The sequence below is a fragment of the Pseudochaenichthys georgianus genome, chromosome 4, assembly GCF_902827115.2.
Source record: "Pseudochaenichthys georgianus chromosome 4, fPseGeo1.2, whole genome shotgun sequence".
NCBI lineage: Eukaryota > Metazoa > Chordata > Actinopteri > Perciformes > Channichthyidae > Pseudochaenichthys > Pseudochaenichthys georgianus.
In genome coordinates this window covers 37786773-37808739 of record NC_047506.1, presented here as the reverse complement: position 1 = coordinate 37808739, position 21967 = coordinate 37786773, and the positions used below count along the sequence as shown (strand labels likewise).

The 21967-nt window shown below is 40.5% G+C and overlaps 1 protein-coding gene across 3 annotated transcripts in view; it reads left to right on the top strand.

Moving 5' to 3' along the window:
* The window catches only part of s100p (S100 calcium binding protein P), a 72953-nt gene that overhangs the window by 21431 nt on the left and 29555 nt on the right, over nucleotides 1-21967 (top strand). For 2 of the 3 annotated variants that reach the window (XM_034081700.2, XM_034081701.2), the window contains exons 2-3: nucleotides 14815-14919; nucleotides 15512-15673. In XM_034081700.2, the coding sequence (XP_033937591.1) occupies nucleotides 14873-14919; nucleotides 15512-15673 (209 nt within the window). In that variant the 5' untranslated portion in view covers nucleotides 14815-14872. The remainder of the gene's footprint in view (nucleotides 1-14814; nucleotides 14920-15511; nucleotides 15674-21967) is intronic. The other variant, XM_034081699.2, reaches the window with a different exon arrangement.

Here is a 21967-nt window from a genome sequence, read left to right as displayed (position 1 = left end):
TCTATACATTTTTGTTCAAAGAATTAGCTGGCAAAAAAATAATATTTTCACTTGCTACTAACTACAAAATAGCAACTATTTGAAACTTGCACTATTTCCAATTTCAATATAAAAGCAGTTCAACGTTCAGTCCTTATCTAAAAGAGGAATATACATTTTGTTCAATACAAAAATGCTAAAATATTACCTTTTTAAAACAAGCTTGTGCTAAATAATTATTTACCAAACTAAGCTATGGATGAAGCAACTGGGCCAAACAACATGTAAAGCTAAGAGACGTCAGGCTATTGGCTGGCTCATACGAGGCTGAGGCTCCATTTACTCTAATATGTTTTTCTTCTAAAAAGGTAAATCTTGCTAAATGTATGTCTCGAGTCCACTATACTTCAGCAATTTTGGACCCCTTTAGCGGTGACTTTTAAAAACGAAGCTAACCCGAAGTTTAAAGTGTCCACAAATGCATTTCTTCTGTTTAATATCTTGTTGTCAACTTTTGACCCTTTGGGGCACCTTGACCTCCCTGTGGGAACTAATGGAACCAATTCAGGAAAGAGTGTAGATTTAAATCTGAAGTTTTGATTCTTTGCTGTCAATGTTGACATTTCCCACCGCTGATCTTATCACCAGTGTTGATTTCAATGTATTTTGAGCTAAGAGGGCGCTGCTACTGAAAACCCTGTCTCAAACAACAACCAGCCAGACAGCGTACATATACAGCAGAAGCAAATATTGACTCAGGGCCGGTTAACTTTTATAGACCGAGTTGGCAGTGAAGCGTGCCTCAGTCAATATTTAGTCCTGCCATGTTGGCTGCTCCTGCTTCAGTTGCCAGGTGCCAACGGCTTCCTCATGTTTTGCTCTTCGGTACGTGATCTTGTTCATGTTATTCCCAGACTGACTGGAAGTGATCACCTGCATTTTATGTTGTATTAGTACTTTTTTTTTTTTTTAACAAAATGTTTATTCAACCATATGCAGATCAATTTTACATTGTTGAGATAGAAAAACAAACAAAACATTACTTACAGTTCGGCAAACACAGATTATTATACATTATGGTATCTTAAAAGTTACATCCAAACAAAGAGGAATGAGAGAATAGTGAATCGGCAACACACTTTTATTACATTACATTGCATTTAGCTGACGCTTTTATCCAAAGCGACTTACAATAAGTACATTCGACCAGGAAGACACAACCTTGAAGAAAACAGAATCATATAAGAACATCAGGTTTCAAAGAGCCAATCGTTTCAAGTGCTACTCAACTGGCTTTAGATAAGCCAGTCCTTTATTAGTATATAAGTGCTTTGTTAGTAATTCTATCGCTCGAAGTGGAGTCGAAAGAGATGAGTTTTCAGTCTGCGCCGGAAGGTGTGTAAGCTTTCTGCGGTCCTGATTTCAATGGGGAGCTCATTCCACCATTTTGGAGCCAGGATAGCAAACCCACGTGTTTTTGCTGATGGGAACTTGGGTCCCCCTGGCAGCGAGGGTGCAGCGAGCCGTTTGGCTGATGCAGAGCGTAGCACGTGCTGCAAACACTTGTTTGCCAAACAAGGATATTAAACTTTAATCTTTTCAGTATTCCAGACCATCGTTTAAACAATCAGCCTCCCTTCTCAAACACTAACCCTATTGTTCTACACCACCCTCTGGAAAACTCTTGCACAGTTATGCTGTCAAATCATCGCATAATTTCTTCAGAGTCTGAACAGTCTGAGACCAGCCTGTCTCAAGATCTTGTCATAATGTGAACAGTCAGTGATGCGTTGTCCTCTGCAGCTGTAGTCAATTGGATCAATGAAACTCTTGTTTTGCACTGGGATGTCCTGAGGGGGAAGGCACCTCTGGATCAATGTGCTACAATCAGCAGACACACGTTGTCCTCTGCACAGCAGGAATCCCCAAAAACTGCTTCCTTGGCAACGAGGTACACGCAAAATGTCAAACCCTCCTCAGAGATGCGTTCTTTGCACAGTTCTTCTGTTTCTGTAGTGAGCAACTCTTCACCAACACACTGATTCAGAGTACAACCCAAAGGTGGCGCACAACTTTCCAGTGCCGCTGTAATCACAATAAATCAGCAACTGGAGAAAAACTCAATTTAAATCTCTCCCCCAAAGGGTTACAAAATAAAACGGCTGAGTGTCTATATGGTCAGGAATGCTGAAACATGTGAATGTTAAAACAACCAATGGCAGTAGTCTACCCAGATTCTTTACTTCATTAAAAGCAGTAAAACCACATTGTAAAATCTCTTTTGTCTAGTTGAAGTCCTGCTTCTAAAATTCTAGTCAGAAAAAATAAACTTCATCTTTAAAATCTTCTTTAATTTGAAACCAAAAAAGGTCTTCCTTCTCCACCATGATCCTATCTCTACATCAAAGTCCATACAAACTGATGATTTATCTTAAAACCATGAGGAATGACAGTTCTCACAAAACACTATTCTTCCTTACTTCAGTTCTAAATCAAATGAGCCAAACAGGAAACCCCCTTTAACCACTTGCTTATTCTATTCTTTTTGAAATTGTTTATCTAAGTTGTGTTACAAGCAGGTTAGATCTGTAACAAAATACAAAACTAACTGTATTTAGCGCTATAATTGAAAAACAAGTAATCTGATCACAGTTAATGAATATTATCTTTGAACACTTATTATTGGTGGAAAGGTTTCCTCACAAAATGTAATCTCCATTACTAAAGCTAAAACCTAAAGAAATCATCACGGAACAGTTTTCTGTCCTTATCACTTAATTGTCTCAATACAAACTAAAAAGCGTTGTGAAAACTCCCACTCTTGAGAACATCTCAACACTTTATTCCATCTGAGCACGAGTGTTTGACAGACACGCCCTATTAATCCAAAACGGTCTTTAATGGTATCAATTGTGAACTTCCTTAATATGAATTGTAAATGCAACGTATGTTCTCTTTAGAACACAGATAGGACAGTAGCTGCTGAAACTGGTTAATAGCAGTTTTCTGTCAACCTAGTTAAGCATGTTGTTGTTATATCTAGTAATATATTTTTTTTCATGTTTACTCACAAAACATGACATTATTTAGAATAGCAGTTAACTTTACAAGTTTTACTCTCTCTGAACTCTTCAAAACATCTACTTCTCTTGTCTCTCTTTCTCTTTTACTCCCTGTGCCCTGCAGCTGCCGGCCCAAGTTTCCCCTCATCAATCACCTCTGTGTGTTTGTGCAACACCTCTGTCATGCGTAACCATTTAACAGATTCCTTCTGACTGACAAACTTATAACAACCTCCCGTTTACTTTCAACTCTTTCTTCATAAACTTACAAACACAATTAATGTCTACTAATGATATTACAAAAACTCCCTCTAATTATCGTTTAATTCAAAATGTGACAAAAGAACAATGATTTGTCTTACACAAGATTGTGGTCTAACAGAATGACTCTTGACCTCATGGGGTGAAATGACTTGGATGCTGCTCATCCTGAGCATGTGGCCTGAAGAACAAAAGGACCTCTTACTCATTAACCCAATGGACTCTCAGAGATGAGATCTAGGTGGAATAATCCACTATTATGTTCAATTTGAATCAAACTTTAACCTGCATGTACTTCATATACTCAGCAAAACCTATTATTACTTTCCCTCAACGTTACTGTATGCAATAAATGCCTCTGAAATATAAGTACAATTCTCAGTAAATGACAAATACCACGAAATTCACAATGCAATGTTTCTTATTTATTTAAATATCTACGACACATTGATCTATTAATCTTCAATGTTATTCCCTCCTTTTTCAGAGGAAAGCTGTGAAGAAAAAGTGGGGGCTTTCTCGAACCCACGGTATCTTTCCAGCATGACTTCGCATTTCTTTATCTGACTTTTCTCCCTTATCTATTAGTAATTATTCACAGAAAATTATTCCCCGTACAGTCTATCGAGCTTTTTTGATTAATAACCCCACAGAACAAGAGAACGAGATTCCGTTCATTTCAAAATGGCTTTTTGAAATGTGCGTATCTCTCCATTGGATTTATGACATATAATACACTGCAGCTTCCTATGAGGCTGAAGAAGCATTATTCAGTTTCGTCCTGGATAGTATCTTTTTTAGGAAACTACTGGACTCCCACCGACGGAATTGCCGTATTGATTTCTGGAAAAACCCACGGGGCCTTGCACCTTCGTCTTACATTACTCGTCGCTTCACGTGTAGCTAACGTCAGTCGCAGGATTCTGAAAAATCCCCGAGGTTCCTAACCGTTGCTTTATCAATCTTAGTAGTCCGTTTGTTACCTACCTATGCTAAAATATGCATTGCACTCTTTACCGTAAATGACACCTGGAAATATCTTTGACAACTCTAAAATTTAGCTTGAGCCAATTACAGACCTTCGATAGAAACAGGCGTCCGTTTTACCTTTCAGTTGGATCCATAGTTGTCAAATATTATTCCAGGCATCTCCCTCCGTCCGCTGGCTGCCAGTGCTTCCTCAAAAAAAAAACATGACGTCACCACGTCGGCACGTCAAGATGTCGGGGTCGCCATTTGAAGGAGTAGATAGCACTTCTCCGCGCCGTTCCTATGAGCTTGCTTTAAAAGAAGGAACACTCAAAACAACCAGGACGAGGGTTAAACAAAAATCTGTTTTAATCATAAAAGGTAATAATGCAATACAATATAATACATTACCATACCATATAAAGCCATATCATATCATATCCGTAATGTAAAAGAGTAGGCCTACTCCTGCCCTGATTCACGCGCTGCACCCTCCGGTCTGAGCAGCGCGTGGAGAGAGAGAGAACAACAAGCTGAACAGCTTCAATACCAACACAACAGGAAGGGGTGGAGTTTCATTTGGGAGGTATCAAAAAACGCTGTCTCACAGGGAATCAGCGCGGGCCAGCAGAGTACCAAACAGTTTTCAGTTTGAAGCAAAACACATTCTTATTATGTAGCTTATCACACATAGTCCATATGTTTTCCCTCTATGAAAGCCACAGGTGTTGGGAAGGCCTGCAGGATGTGCATCATTATATCTGGGGAAATGTCCCTCGCAATTTGCAAAGCCTATCAATGGTTTAACCATGAAAAACACTCAAAGGGGTAATCTTTTCACTCAAAACAGAACTCACAAGTAATTCTGCATCTTCCCTCTTTAAAAATAGCCTAAAAACACCCTTTTGATAAACGGGTAAAAGTCAAAGAAAAAGACTATTGCGCTAATCTACTTTTAAGAAAAAGGGAACATTGTTTCAGGAATTTATAAAAAAACCTCTCTATATTTAAGAGGAAAAATGTACTTTTTGTTCCTTCAACTATTAACACACAAAATGTATAAACCCACACATATATTAGGGATAACCTGATGCAATACACCTCCTATATATGGGTGACATTAAAATGAATATACCAAAAATATGCTGCCTCACTTCTTCTGTACAATACCTTACATCAATTTTCCACAGTTCTCGCTCCAACTCTCGTAGGCAAGTTTCTAAATCTAATTGTTTCTTTTCACGTTCTTTTTTCAATCTTGAGGAGAGGGCAATTATTTTCCCCTAAGAACTGCTTTAGCTGCCTCCCATACTGTCGATACCGAAACTTCTCCATTATCATTATGTTCCAGATAATTATTAAATTCTTCTCTTATACTTTGTACCACCTCTGGGTTATTTAATAATGAAACATTCAACCTCCAGTATCTATAATACTTCTCCTCTTCCAACTTGATTGACATTACCACTGGTCCATGATCTGAGATGGTAGTGGGTTCAATGTGACAATCTGTGACTTTATGGGCATCCTGTTTGGAGACACAGAAGAGGTCAATTCGGGAGTAACTCTTGTGCACTTTTGAAAAAATGTAAAGTCCCTGTCTCTAGGATGTTGTAAGCGCCATATATCTGTGAGCCCAAGTTCCTCTATCATGTTACATAATGCTTTAGCTTTTCGTGTTTGTGGTCCTAGTACAGGTGGTTGTTTGTCTATTCTTTGGTTCACAACACAATTAAAATCCCCCCCGACTATGATTATTCCCTTTGCGTTTTCTGCTAGAAGTGTTGCAATTTCTTTAAAGAAGCCGGGATCTTCTTCATTTGGAGCATATCAATTCAAAATAGTTATATTTACATTCCCAATTGTCCCCACCACCAAAACATGGCGTCCCTTTTTGTCTTCATGTACTTTCTCTGGAACAAAACATAACGACTTATGACACAAAATAGCTACTCCTCTTTTTTTTCTCCTCCACATGAGGCACTGAAAACTGCCCTTCTCAGCTTTTTGTGTTCCTCTGCACTCAAATGGGTCTCCTGCAGTAGTGCTACTGAGCAATTCAATCTCTTCAATTGACGATAATTCTTCCTCTTTATGGGGTGGTTGATTCCTTTTACGTTATAACTAATGAAATGCAATGTATTCATATTATGACCAGTAATTTAAATGAACTATTAAACCTGCATTGTGTCTTGTTCTTTGTTTCAAACCCCACTTCAGTGTTTTGCCAACTGTAAATTGAAATCCAGGTGCTTATCCTCCTTATACATATGTTTGCCGAACAACATTGAACAATAATAACCAATAAATGATAGAACAGTATTACACTTTGCAATAAACAATGATGAACTTCCAAGTGCCTGGTAGAATGCCTCCAGTAGAAAACTAAAAAGGCATCCCACCCCCCATATGAATTGGGCAGAGAGCTCCAGCTCTCTGGGAAAAACGCACAAAGTGCGCATGCAACGGTTGCCCTGGTTTGTAGTCCTCGTCGCCTTGACTGCAATACTCTAGCCAGAGTTTGCGGTGTTTGCTCCCCCCCTCCCCGTTCAGACCCTATTCATATACACATATTATCCTTGCCATCTTCACTTCTTTTATCAAATTATCCATGTCCGACAAATTATTAGAATGAGTCAATCAACCCCACAGTCTATGTTATATCCCCTGTATTCGCAAATTATCACTTTCCTCACGACCCTTCAGTCATTCATTCCGTTGTCTCCGTGGATGATAGCTCTCACGTCTGTGGGGTTCAATTGCATCTGGTTCCTCCTCCGATTCCCCTGGGTTGACCACTTGTCCTGCGTCAACTCTGAAGGAGCTTTGGTCTACTTCTCTCCGCGCCGTTCCTAATGAGCTTGCTTTAAAAGAAGAAACACTCAAAACAACCAGGACGAGGGTTAAACAAAAATCTGTTTTAATCATAAACGGTAACAATGCAATACCATATAATACATTACCATACGAAGCCATATCATATGAGTAATGTCAGGAGTATGCCTACTCCTGGCCTTGTTCACAGGCTGCCCTGACCTCCCGCTCCGGGCCGCGCGTGAAGAGAGAATGAAGCAACACGTTGCACGTCCCAAAACCAACAAAGGGGTGGAGTTTCATTTGGGAGATACCAAAACGCTATCTCACAGGGAATCAGCGCATGGCAGCTTTGAAAGCCACAGGTGTTGGGAAGGCCTGCAGGATACACATCATTAAAATCATGGGAAATGCCCCTCCCCATTTGTAAAGCCTATCGATGGTTTAACCCAGAAAACATTATCAGGGATAATCTTTACACTCCAAACAGAAATCACCATTAATTCTGCATCTTCCTTCTTCACAAATAGCTTAAAACACTCTTTTGATAAACAGGTAAAAAGTCAAACAAAAAACTATTGTGCTCATCTTCCTTTAAGAAAAAGGGAACATTGTTTCAGAAATCTATAAAAAACCTCTCTATATTTGCGAGGAAAAATGTACCTTTTGTTCCTTCAACTATTAACACACAGGAATGTATAAACTCACACATATACTTATTCAAGATATATAGATTTCCTTAAAACCTGGCCTGCCAGAGATCTAAAACAGAATATCCTCTCCCCACACACACTCACCCTGTGTTGCATACCTCCACATCCCCCACTGCAATAAAACCTATTTTACAGCCCTTTGTCTCTCGCCATTTTAGTCCTCACATTTATGAAAGGATAAAAACAGAGAAATCACTATAAAACACAAACACAGGTATTGCTTGAACAGTATTCACTTAACTGCTACTATTTGATAATTACCAGGGAAACTCCACAGACCTCTTTTAATGTCTGGAAATTGCAACAAGACTTTCTGCCATTTCACATGTATCACACTTCTTTGGTACAATATCTCACATCAATTTCCGCAACTCCCTCTCCAGTATGTCTCGTTTCTCAATTCTTGCGTCGACTCCAAGCTCTTTCAGAGTCGATTGTGCCTCGACCAGTGTGGGGAACACCGTCACTCCCGTGGCCAGGAAAAGCTTCAGCTGTGCAGCTGTGACTGAGCCTTGATATTCTTCTCCTTCAGTTGCTTAATCACCTCTCGTACTCTCTTCCTTTTTCCTTGCAAGTCCGGGGAGTAATCCTGATCAAAGTACACCCTCTGGCCCTTGAATTCAATGTCTCGTTGTTTCCATGCCTGTTGCAGTATTATTTGTTTGACACTGAAATCCAGGAATCGCACAATGATGGATCTCGGCGTGTGCTGATGACTCTTTTGGCTTAGGAGCAAGGGCTCTGTGCGCTCTTTCGAGTTTAATTTCCATATCTCCCGGTACCTTTAGCTTTGTGTGTAAGAGTGCGGTTATGAACGACATCATGTCGTCCTTCTCAGCTCCCTCTCTTATTCCGTATATCCTGATATTATTGCGCTGAAGTCGGTTTTCCATGTCATCGCATTTTGCTGCTAAACTAGCCTCTCTTCTGAGTAAGTAGCCCACCAGCCCTTTCTTGACGTATGCTTCTGTCTTCCGTGGCGCTCACTCTATTCTCTGCCGTTGTTATTCTTTCGTCCAGTTGTACTATTTGCTGTTTATCTCAGTCATGGACGATTCCAGTCTGTTAATTGACAGCTTAGTGTCCTTAAAGGACTCACTGTTTTCTTGTCTGAGTTTTCTCAACTCCGCTAGCATCTCTGATTCACCACCTGTTGGTTCGCTGCTCATGCTACGCATGCTACGCATGCTGTCCGTTAGCATTAGCTGCTTTTGGCTAGCTTTCATTTCCTCCTGTTTTCCTGTTTTAGCGTTCTTCTTGATTTCTCTCTTGCCCTGGTTCATTGAGTTGGGGATTATATCATTCAGTCTAGTGTTCATTTGTCGGATATCTCTTGGTTTTGGCTATTTTAATCACGGGTCTGACGGAGCTGGGAAATCAAGCGTCTGCTGTTGGCATTACGTAACCGGAAGTCTTTCGTATTAGTACTTTTAATGGCAGAGATTTCTGCTCAGTGTGCAGATTATTTAATGAAATACTTTATGTTGGATGATGATGCCAATGTGTCAAGCTGTGGCCTTAGCTTATGTCGTTATATTTGTTGTAGGCCCTTTATTTAACCAGGTATTTAAAAAGTGACTGTGAAGATACAATATTTGTCTGGTTGTTGGATGTCACTTCAGACTATATTGGCAAACTGAGTTAGATAATGTTGCTTATGATTGTTTTTAATGATGTCAATTTAGTTTTTTAAATATTGCTTTTGACTGTCCAATGACTCACCTTACGCTGTTGGCAAAATATAAGAAATACATCATTATTAAGAAATAAAATACTAAAACGCAAGTTTTGCTTCCAAATGAACACAGAAATCATTAAGAAACATACACCTCTGTAAAGTCAATGACTATCACTTGAACCCTAAACTCTTTGTTTTAAACTTTCACATTAGCAGTTGTATACCTGCATGTGTACCTGCATGTTTCCCGAAACTCACTATGTATTATTACTTATATATGTATATATACAATTAGGACTGTCAGTCGATTACAATATACAAAAACTCTTATCAACATTTGAGTGGACAAATATGCGTTATGCCAATGTTTATTATCATTTGAACAATGACAAATATTCTCATGAATATTAAACACAACAACCTCTGAACATTACAAATATTCGCCTCAATTCAACCTGGAACCTCTCTCATACAATAATACAATACAAATGGTGTGTGTGTGTGTGTGTGTGTGTGTGTGTGTGTGTGTGTGTGTGTGTGTTTTCCCATTAGTTTACAAAGATAACCCTCTTTAAACAAATATAACAGTCGAAGACACACATGTAGACCTCTGTAGGTATGCAGCACACACACACACACACACACACACACACACACACACACACACACACACACACAACACACACACACACACACACACACACACACACACACACACACACACTTGTTTGCTGTTATTCTCCATACAAACAGGAGGACAAGCAGGCGGCTTGATAGGCTGCCACACTGAATGTGTCTTTCATGTTCATTTAATTCATTTCTTGTTTTAACAGTTACTTGCTACTTATCTTTATTGAATTATTCTTGTGTGAATCTGTACTGCCTGATTTTCGCTCTCACTGTGTTGCTGCTCAAACTCCTGGATTTCCCAGCGGATTCATAAAGGTCCATCTTATCTTATGGAGACAAAATATCACTCTGGATTTGAAAGTTAAAGAATACATGTACAAGATGAAAAACAGGCATGCGACTTCCAGAATTAAAATAACCTCACCAACCCACAACCGCAAAAACCAAGATGATAACTTAATAACTACAATTGGAAAATCCTGTAAAATAAATAACTGGAATGAAAATAATGAGCATGAGAATTAGAAATCAAGTTCATATCTTTGATGATAGATGGGGAAAATGGGTGAGGTAGGCTACAGAACACAAAACATTACGACCCTCCGCTAAAATGTGACAATTAATTTAATTATGAGAAGAAATCATTTATACGTAATATGTTAACTATATCCTAAACAAATCTGTTTTTTTTCAGTTTTTATGATTTCTCGATATTTACACATTTAATGTTTCTTTCGTTTTTACTGGATTTAATGTTCTTATGTATGCCATGTAAACATAGAATTTCATAAAATAAAAAAATAAAAAATGAAATCCCAAGATGGCTGCTTTGCCCATCAACAGAAGTTAAAGCTGTAGTCATCCACTGTTTATTGGCACCTCTGTCTTTTTTGTGTGTCTTATTAAATCAGTCAAACACACACACTGATGTCCAACTTTGTGCCTCAAGTGTTTGTATTAAAACAAAACTAAAAAATTCAGAATAGATCTTTTAATATTGTATTTCTAACAAATGCTAACCAAGCTCGAACTGGTCTTGCTAACCTAATGACATATTGTTGAACGCAGTCAACATTGGTTGTGATGTCATTCACAATTAGAGATATTTTAAAGTCTATAAGTCAAGCACCAAAACAGTGGAGTCTCATAATGCAGTTCAACTTCTTTCTTTAGGCTTTACCTGATCAGGTCCTTGAAACTCATTGCTCCCAGTAGGGAATGCATGTGTACATTACATTACATTGCATTTAGCTGACGCTTTATCCAAAGCGACTTACAATAAGTGCATTCGACCAGGAAGACACAACCTTGAAGAATACAGAATCATATAAGTACATCAGGTTTCATAGAGCCAAGCATTTCAAGTGCTACTCAACTGGCTATAGATAAGCCAGTCCTTTATTAGTATATAAGTGGTTTGTTAGCAGTTCTTTGTTAGTAATTCTATCGCTCGAGGGGGTGGAGTCGAAAGAGATGGAGTTTTCAGTCTGCACCGTAAGGTGTGTAAGCTTTCTGCTGTCCTGATGTCAATGGGGGAGCTCATTTCCACCATTTTGGAGCCAGGATAGCAAACCCACGTGTTTTTGCTGATGGGAACTTTGGGTCCCCCCTCGCAGCGAGGGTGCAGCGAGTCATCCTGGCTTTTAACCATGTCCTGGATGTAGGAAGCGCCAGAATTCCATTCGGCAGCATGATACGCAAGTACCAGTGTCTTGAAGTGAATTCGTAGCAGTTACTGGAAGCCAGTGAAGGAGCGGAGGTGCGGTAGTGGTGTGGGAAAATGTAGGAAGGTTGAAGACCAGACGAGCCGCTGCATTCTGGATGAGCTTGCAGAGGTCGGATGGCACATGCAGGTAGACCAGCCAGGAGGGAGTTGCAGTAGTCTAGTGCGTGAGGTGACGAAAGCCTGGACCAGAAGCTACGGTCGCTTTCTGGGTCAGATGGGACGTATCTCCTGATGTTGTAAAGCGTGTTATCTGCAGCAACGGGTGTGTAGCAGCGATGTTTGCAGTGAAGGACAGGTTGGTTATCTAGGATTACACCCAGATTCCTTGCAGTCTGGGTCGGGGAGGAAACAACAGAGGGTGCCGATGTGATAGTCAGGTCAAGAGTGGGACAATCTTTTCCCGGAAGGAAAAGCAGTTCAGTCTTGTCAAGGCTTGAGCTTGAGGATGATGAGCGGACATCCACTGAGAGAGATGTCAGCTAAACAAGCAAGAGATGCGTGCGACAACCTGGGTCTCTGAGCGGGGGAAAGGACAGAATTAATTGGGTTGTCGTCAGCGAAGCAGTGGTATGAAAAACCATGCGGGCTAATGACAGATCCGAGCGAAGTTTGTGTACAGGGAGAAGAGGAGGGGACCAAGAACAGAGCCCTGAGGGACCCCTGTAGTTAATTGACAAAGGTCGGACTCAGACCCTCTCCAAGTGACCCTGTAGGTACGGTCTTTGAGGTATGAGGTGAGGAGGGAAAGTGCAGAGCCTGAAAATCCAAGTTCTTGGAGAGTGCGAAGGAGGGATCTGATGGTTCACCGTGTCGAATGCAGCAGGACAGGTCCAAAAGGATGATGACAGAGGAGAGGGAGGCTGCTTTAGCAGTGTGCAGTTCCTCAGTGACAGCAATGAGAGCAGTTTTCTGTGGAGTGACTTGCCTTGCAACCAGACTGGTGCGGATCCAGAAGTTTGTTCTGATGGAGATAACAGGAGAGTTGTTTAAAGACAGCGCGTTCAAGTGTTTTAGACAGGAACGGGAGGAGAGAGAGACAGGCCTGTAGTTTATAACATCAGACGGGTTGAGAGTGGGTTTCTTTAGGAGAGGGTTTACTCCTTGCCTCCTTGAGACTGTTTGGAAAGTGACCAGAAGTTAGAGAAGTGTTGATGAAATGGGTGAGAAACGGTAGAATATCAGGAGCGATAGTCTGAAGGAGGTTTGAGGGGATAGGGTCCAGAGGACAGGTGGTAGGGCGGGCAGAGGTAATGAAGGTAAGAACCTCACTTGGCGAGAGAGGGGAAAAGGAGGTTAGTGTGCGGGTGGAAGGAGGGTCTGGTGACCCATCAGTGAGTAAAGGTGAGTCAGAAAAAGAAGAGCGAATATCATCAACCTTTTTTTCAAAGTGGTTAACAAAGTCGCTTGACAGAAGTGAGGAGGGGGGAGGGGCTTTGGGAGGGTCCAAGAGGGTGGAGAAGATGGAAAATAGTTTTTTAGGATAGGAATAGGAAGATTGGATCTTATCTTGAAAGAAAGTGCTTTTTGCCTGAGAGATCGAAGCAGAGAAAGAGGGAGAGGAGAGCCTGATAGGTTAGGAGGTCGTCGCGGGTGTTTTTGGATTTCCACCGTTTCCGCTCTGCTGCCCTAAAGACGGTTCTATTAGCACGCAGTGCGTCATTTAGCCAGGGAGCAGGAGGGGACTGACGAGCCTGCCGAGATGTGAGAGGACAGAGAGAGTCCAGAGAGGATGAGAGAGTAGAGAGGAGAGTTTTCTGCAGCAGAGTTTGGAGGCAGGAGTTGGAACGAGTCAGAGGAAGGGAGGCTGAGAGCACCGATGAGGCAAAGGTAGAGGGGGAGAGGGAACGGAGAGGTTACGGCGGGACAGGTGCAGGATGAGAAGAGATTAGTTTGTTATGTTTGGAAGGGGTAGAGAGAATGAAATGAAGAAGTGATCGGATGTGTGGAGCGGGTTTACAGAGAGGTTAGAAGTAGCGCAGTTCCTTGAGAATATGAGATTAAGGACATTGCCAGCTTTATGAGTTGGTGGGGACGGAGACATTAAGAAAGCAAAGGCGGTAATAGAGATGTTAGTTTGTCTATCTTACCCGTCTGGAGGTTGAAGTTTCCGAGAAGTACAGCGGGAGGACCAGTTTCAGGGATGTGTGAGAGGAGGTTATCCAATTCCTCCAATAAGTCCCCCAAGGCGCCTGGTGGACGGTAGAGAACAACAATGGTTAATTGTCTAGGATGGGTTACTGTGACAGCATGGATGGCATAGTCTCCAAACCAAATCCAGGATTACCCTAATGACACTATTAATATTATTTTTAGCATTATTTAATTTTTTTAGAGGTTAGAAAGCCCCTGGATCATACAGATTCACATCAGAATCCAGTAAACACCCCTGGAAAAAGATTTGCATCTGATAATAAACAAGGGTACAAGAGAGGGAAAATGATATCAAGCACTTTAATTGATAAATGGACAACTACATGTAGAGCATACAACACTCACATACAGTATATACTCACGCACGCACGCACTCACGCACGCACGCACGCACTCACGCACACACGCAGCTAACAATACTGTAACCTCAGTGAGGACTCTTATTGATGACTGTGGAAGCGCCCTGTTGAGCCCAGGTTGTAAATTACAGTACGGCATGCTGGGCCAGCTCTGTGATGACATATGGATTTACATTTTTTTAAAACCAGCAGCGGTCGTTTTTTGCCTCTTTGAAGGCTGTGCACTCCAGTACAACTGATTAGTTGTTGTAGAAATAAACTTCAACCAACATATTTTGACAAGATTGTTGTGGTCACTGTTAGTTGAAATCTCTTTGACATGATGAAACCAATCTAATCCATTAAAAATGGTGGAATAAAAGGTCAAAAGTGCTTACATTTTAATGATCTTTTTTTTTTTTTATCTAATCAGTTCATCAGACCATGAAAGGTCTGTAGGTTTTCTTTAATAACTGTCTCTTGTATTTTGCAGTTGGGTCAGCTCCTCTGGCAGCAGCGGCGGACTACAGTTCCCACAATCCTCTAAAAGAATGTTTCTGTTTGCAGGAAGTAAAGCAGATGGAAGAAGTGACCGCAGGTATCAAACACTGATTGCTTGGTTTGTTTTTATGTTAATTCCAACATTTGTAGACGCTACTGTACATACTTTTAATGAAATTGAATATGCAAATGAATGAACATTTACAACAAACAAAACAAATTTGACTTGTTTGCAATTGGAGTATATATTTAGCCTGAATAACTTGAAGTAGGTGAATTGTCTTTTAGGTGTTATTGAATTTAGATTTTGAGAGTACAGTAAGTCCTGTATGTACATTTTCAGTTTTTATTTTAGCATTTATTAGCTGACCTAATATTTACAAACAAAATATTTGAAAGCAGTTGAACTCGATTTGGATTGGACTGTAAGGGATAAAAGTTGCTGAAATATCACAATAATAATAACACATATACAAGTAAATGACAATTTATGTTGATGTTAAAGTGCCAGGGATAATTTAGATGTGTGCACTGTAAATTATTGAACTTCCAGCTGGTATGTAAGTATGGCATTGGAACATCAGTTTGAGTTTTGAGCTGTCAGTTAATGTTTAAAGACCCTCAGCAGTAAAAACTGAAACATCCAATGTTGTCTTCTAAAAATAAATACAGAATACACTTTTTTTCAGAATCATCCATCGTGACTATGACATCCTGGACAAGAGGAAGCCGGTGACAGCTCTGAGTGCGGGAGAGGACAGGGCCATGCTGCTGGGCCTTAGCATGGTGCTCTTCTCTGTCATGATGTACTTCGTCCTGGGAATCACCATACTGCGCTCCTACACTGACCGGTAAAAAACGAAACGAGGACCGAGGTCACTTCCCAGCTAGAAATGTTTGGTTCTAAAAACATTCTGAGAATGTTACAGTCATTGTTCTAGGAAGGTTTTCAGCGGGAAGTTTTTGTTTGGTTCCCAGAACGTTCTTCTGGAAGGTAGGATAACGTTCTCTAAAAACATTCTTAAAATGTTTGGTGATAACAGTTTTAGAACATTATGCCCTCCTATTCTTAAAACGTTTTCAGCGGGAAGTTTTTGTTTGGTTCCCAGAACGTACTTCTGAAAAGTAGGATAACGTTCTCTAAAAAGATTCTTAAAATGTTTGGTGATAACATTGTTAGAACATTATGCCACTGTTCTTAAAACGTTTTTCAGCAGAAGCTTTTATTTTGGTTCCCATAATGTTCTTCTGAAAGGTAGGATAAAGTTCTCTAAAAACATTCTTAAAATGTTTTTGCTAACATTGTTAGAACATTACTGTATGCCAAAACATTTTCAGCTGCAAGTTAGATTTTTTTATGTTGCCAGAATGTTATTATTTTAGAGAAGGAGAACATGGTTTGTTAAAAAAGTATGCAAATGTTCTGTGGTAACAATTTACTAAAATATGTTTACATTATTAGAACATAAAGACATAATATTCCTTTATTTGTTCAACTCAAAATTCCTTAGGATGATTTTGATAGTTTACTTTGGAATTTGACTATTAACACATGTAAAAGGATGAATTGGAATCAGCTGGTGAAAGTAACATTTGTTTATTAGAAAAGGGGAGTGGAGGTTGGTTTATGGCGGCAGTGGGAAACAGTTATTCCAGGGTGGGTAGAGAGGCCTGGCTGGTCTTGGGAGTGTGGAAGGCCTTGGATTCCTCCTGGGAGAGACACAACAATTAGTGTGAGGCAAAAGCAGGCAAAGTTGTCAAAGAATATGCTGGTGAAAAGGTAGAGCGGCATGCAACAAACCGTTCACGGCAACAATCCGTTCACGGCAAACAATCCGGCAGGGAATGAGTGCAGGCTACAGGTTTTCATAGTGTGGCTGATGAGCAGGTTGCAGGTGTGGTTTATTGAAGATTGCTCCAGCCGTGTAGAGCAGACCAACAGGCCGGTGGGGGGGGGGCACACTAACCCACTAACAGGGGTTTCAGGGACGGACATTGATAGTCAGTCTATTCTTCTAAATGACATCCATATGACCATAGAGATATGTGCATAAACAACAAAAACACTTGGGGTATATTGTTCGAACAATGTTATCACCAAATATTTTAAGAATGTTTTTAGAAAACGTTATCCTACCTTTCAGAAGTACATTCTAGGAACCAAAATAAAACTTCTCGATGAAACCATTCCTAGAACAATGAATGGTAACATTCTCAGAATGTTTTTAGAACCAACAATGTCTAGCTGAGAACTCAGACATGCCTACGCATAATATTATATTACACTGTAATATACTGGGTTTTTGATACATAAAAAAAATAATTGGGCATTATTTATTTTACTATTCAACCTCTGCCCTGGACTAACTAACCATGAGGCGACAACACTCACACATTGAATTAAGTCGCAGAGAGGCTAAGTTTGGTTCTTTATCCAAATTTGTTCCCAATGAGCAGTCCTTACTGAAGTTTGTGTTCCATACAATTTAATAAAGCAAATAAACAAACATTTACAGCAAGACCATTTGGTCTACAATAGGTATGGGACCAATTCACCCTCTTTGTCTATCACACAAGCCCGGCACACAAAAGGTGGATAAAATACCTTAAAGCACACCCATGTGACAATTGCAGGAAGTGACGAAGTACCACAGTGTGGGGTGTAAACAAATAATAATACAATTTGAAAAAATCACCAATGGCTAAACCTGCATTTTGTCTCCTTTAAACCACTCAAACCATTTAAAGTGTGTTTGCAGCAGTGATGGAAGAAGTACTCAGATCATTTACTTGAGTAAAACTAATTATAAAACGGACAAGTCAAATCAAGCAATCTGATTGGTTCTTAGCCATGATATAATGAGCGTATATCACGGATAGAATTGGAGTTACATTTCACAAGTCATGTATTCCTCCGCGTCTGAGAAAAGCTCCGGTAGGCCGCGGGTGGCGGGCGCGGCATCATTGTTTGTGTGGCATGTCAGCCTGTTCAGTCGTGTGGGAAAATGAGCGCTGCCGGTGGAGGAGTTGATAATGAAAGAGGAGAAGAGAGAGAGGATGTGGTTCTGGGCCCTGGCCCTTCTAAAAAGAAAAGACTTGTGTCTTACAACAAACAGTGGGAAGAAAAACACAGTTGGGTAAAGCCCGTGAGTGGAGATCTGTCTCGGGTCTTTTGCACCTTGTGTCGGAAGGACTTTTCAATAGGTCACGGTGGAGAAAACGACCTGAAACAGCATGCTGGCACAGAAATGCACAAGCGAGCAACACAAAATAAAGGTGCATCAAATATAACTAAATTCTTCGGCAGTTCAACTGCAGAACAAGACAAAGTTGCTGCATGTGAGGTAACATCAGTGTATCACACAGTTAATAACGTTGTAATGAAGTTGACTACAGTATATTCATATTCGTCAGTGCTTTCATGTCAATTCGGTGAACATAAACATAGATGATCGTGGTGAAGATGATGATTACATTAGGATTACAAATCGGTAGTGAGAGCTGCTGAATTTCCTCCCGTAGGATGTGATATAAAAACAAATCGATTATTTTTGTAGTTGTAAACTCAAGTGGATGAAACTACATTTATTAGTGCTTTCATGTCAATTCGGCGAACATATGATAGATTAAATGATCGTCAGGATGATGATTAAAAATCGTTTGTTTGTGCCGGTCTGCATTTCCTGATGAGAAAACAAACCGATACTTTTTGTAGTTGTAGTACACCAACATGGATTAAACGTGTGTTTTTTTTACCACAATGTTAGGGAAATTAATGGATAAAATGCACGGATTATTATTATTATTATTCCCACTCCGATCGGGACACTCGGTCCACCGTTTCCCCGCAGCGAGGCTCCCCCCGTTGACAGTTTACGTGGGCTGGGTGCAGTGGCGGACTGGTCATCGGGACGAATCCCGATGGGCCGGTACCGAAGTGGGCCGGTCGGATAAATCACTAGCACATCCCCCATAGGCGGCGCGTGAGGCTCAGGTTTGGGAAGGCTAAATAACTTATTTTACCTGACGCTGGCCGCCTCCGGCGTCTATAGAAAAGAGATCAACTCAGTGTGTGGAGTTTAAATCTCTCAAGTCATATAACAGGATAAAGGAAATACAGTTTAAACTGCCGTATGCAGAGAAGACGCCCTTATCATTCATATCACACTGATATCACATCATCAATCAGATCATCGATCATATAATATCACAATATATCATATATTTCCTGATCTGAGTCAGCTGAGCCGTATCTGGCCGTGCAACACTCACAGTGTCACATACTGGATGCAGAAGTATGTTGACGAAACACTCGAGTCAAATGTAATTAAAGTCAGATCCACTCGTGGCTTAGACGTGAACGCGCTCTCAGCTGGAGAGAGAAATCCTGGCTTGGTTTACCGAGTTGATAACCAGCGTCGTAGGACCGCTTAGCGAGATCTCGTTTGTTAGTTTGTTGTTGTTAGTTTGTTTGTTACTCAAACATATCCAGGGTATGTTGAACTGGCTTCGTAGTACAGGGCACAGGTGGCTAGCAGCGCTAATGTCAAAGACACAGACATTATACATTATATTTGTATTTTACCAGGATGCAGTGACACAAATATTTACATATTTACATTTACTATCTACAGCAGCCGCCGCCCCTGACATCCCCCGCTCCCCCCGTTGACAATTTATTAGCGGTACTGAAGTGGGCCGGTCGAGAGTCCCGGGATGATTTTTAGTCCCAGTAGTTATACAAATGCCACTTTCATCACATTAGTATGCATGGAATGTGACAGGTCGCCCCACCCTTTTTGACCGGAAGTCCCGCCCCGTTTCGACCGGAAGTCCCGCCCATTTTGATCGGAAGTCCCGCCCTCTCCTGGCGGATGTCCCGCCCCCCTCTTCCGGCGGATGTCCCGCCCCCGCTTCCGGTTTACAAAATTAAATTAAATAAAAATTAAAAAAATGAGAAAAATAAAATGCCGTTGTTTCAATCAATTAGTATTAGTAATTAGTAAAAGTCAACCTCTCTGTTTTTGCGAACAGTCTGAGACAAGTCAGGACATGAGGGGAGAGACCATATGGCGGCCGAGGGGAGGGGGGAACACACACACACACACACACTAGGGCTGTGCATCTTCACTGGTCTCACGATTCGATTATCCTGTCAACGATTCGATTCGGTTCGATATCCCGGTGCATCACGATTCATACCAATGCGTTGCATCCTCAATTTTCTATATTACTGCACATGGCTTATTTTTCATCAATGCATACATGCAGTAAATACATATGAACTCTCTTTTTATTATTTAGAAAGTGCTTCAGAAATCAATAACATAAATGTCTTGACATTAATTTATAAACCAAAATAAATGAATTGTATAGGTCTAGCCTCCGTGTGTGAAGTTGTTCCATCCTCAAAAACAAAAAGCTAATGCTTCTGCAGTCTAGCTGCAGCTTCTAGCCACGGTCTTCTGTTAAGAAAGGACACTGAATGTCCTGAATGTGGCATCACACACAAGACGTGAGGCTGAACACAGCAGACAACAGGAGTATTTACAACAGCATATACAAACTAAAATACTGCATGTGGGTGCACACTTACATTCTCTGTTTTACTGTTACATAAATCCCATGAATGTATGAGATTAAATTAGCTTCATTATATCTCAGTGATTAAGTGAATAATAAAGTTTCTATCGGGTCACTATCAGCCTGTCACTCATTCTTTTCAGGGAGGGGGCGGGGCTTGGAGGAACGGAGAGGAGACTGTGATCGCGGAAACTTTTTTCCTCCTACCTTCACAAACTTTACACACGTATATATCGTCTGAAAATTGCTAGAGGACATTCATACTTTGCAATCCGAGACTTAATTAAATCCACCAAAAACCTGACATGATTGTAATGCGATTATTTCTGAAAAACATAAATCCCTGTCTGTGTCTCTGAGCCGCAGCGACACGGAGTGATTCGGAGCGGGTCCTTCTGCTGTGGGTTCTGGACTGGTGTTCTTGTGTTGGTGGATAAAGCAGACTGCTCGGTGTTCGGTGTTGCTGTGCCGCTGTCATGTATGTTCCCTGATCTCTGCGTCACCGACCGATTTGATATTAAAGTGACAGAAAAAAACGTTATAGTAAAGCCGCGGCCGGAAAATCAGGAAGCAACGTTACTACTCTATAACCGATTATCTTCCGTCACTGCATCGAGACCGAATCGTCCGCATCGCAATGCATCGTAGAAACGATTATTTTCAACACCCCTAACACACACACACTTTCCTCACCCCTCTCCCGTTAGAGGTTGGCTAAATAAAAGCCAGCGTCTTTTTGGTCACTCTTCAATATTTTTCAAGTCGAGAGAAAATGGCCAAGAGACGTCTTGATATGAGTTTAATCAGCGAGACACCGGTGACAACTTACAGCCATCCGTTGGGTGCTCCAATCAAAGTAAAGCATCTAAAAAACATATATTTAAAAAAAGTCAGCCTTTTATACAATTTTAACACACAGTGAGATCCCTAAAAAGTTACAAACAGATGCGGGGAAAGAATTCTTTAATAAAGTTTTTCAAAACGTATTGAAGAAAAGAGGTATACAACATTATGCAACCGCCAATGATATGAAGGCATGTGTGGTAGAGAGATTTAACCGTACACTGAAAACTAAATGTGGAGGTATTTTACAGCTAAAAACACTCATAGATATATAGACCTAAAAAAGTATCTGCTCTGCCATAAAAACCAAGTACAATATAATGCTAATTTGTTAAACAAACAGGAATAACCCTATTGGCTGCTTTTTAGAGTCATTTACATATTGCGTTGCCTATAAGTAAGATCCGAACCATCTAGACAGCCTCTCTTTACTTTTCCCCCATCAGGCACAGATATCTGGTAAGTACTTTTATTTTGTTATGTTATAATATCATGTAGTTAGTTAATGCTGCTTGATGTGTGTTAAATAACCTCTATGCATCTGTTGTTTTTTCTATTATATAACAGCCCTAGATTGTAATTATTTAGAAGCTTTTAATGAAGTATCCTTCTAAGTACAAAATACATGTTGAAGCCCTTAAGTAAAATGAAGGAGTTTTCTGTATTATGCATCACTGAGTTTTAATAGCTACATAGTTTGACTGCAAAAGACTCTGACT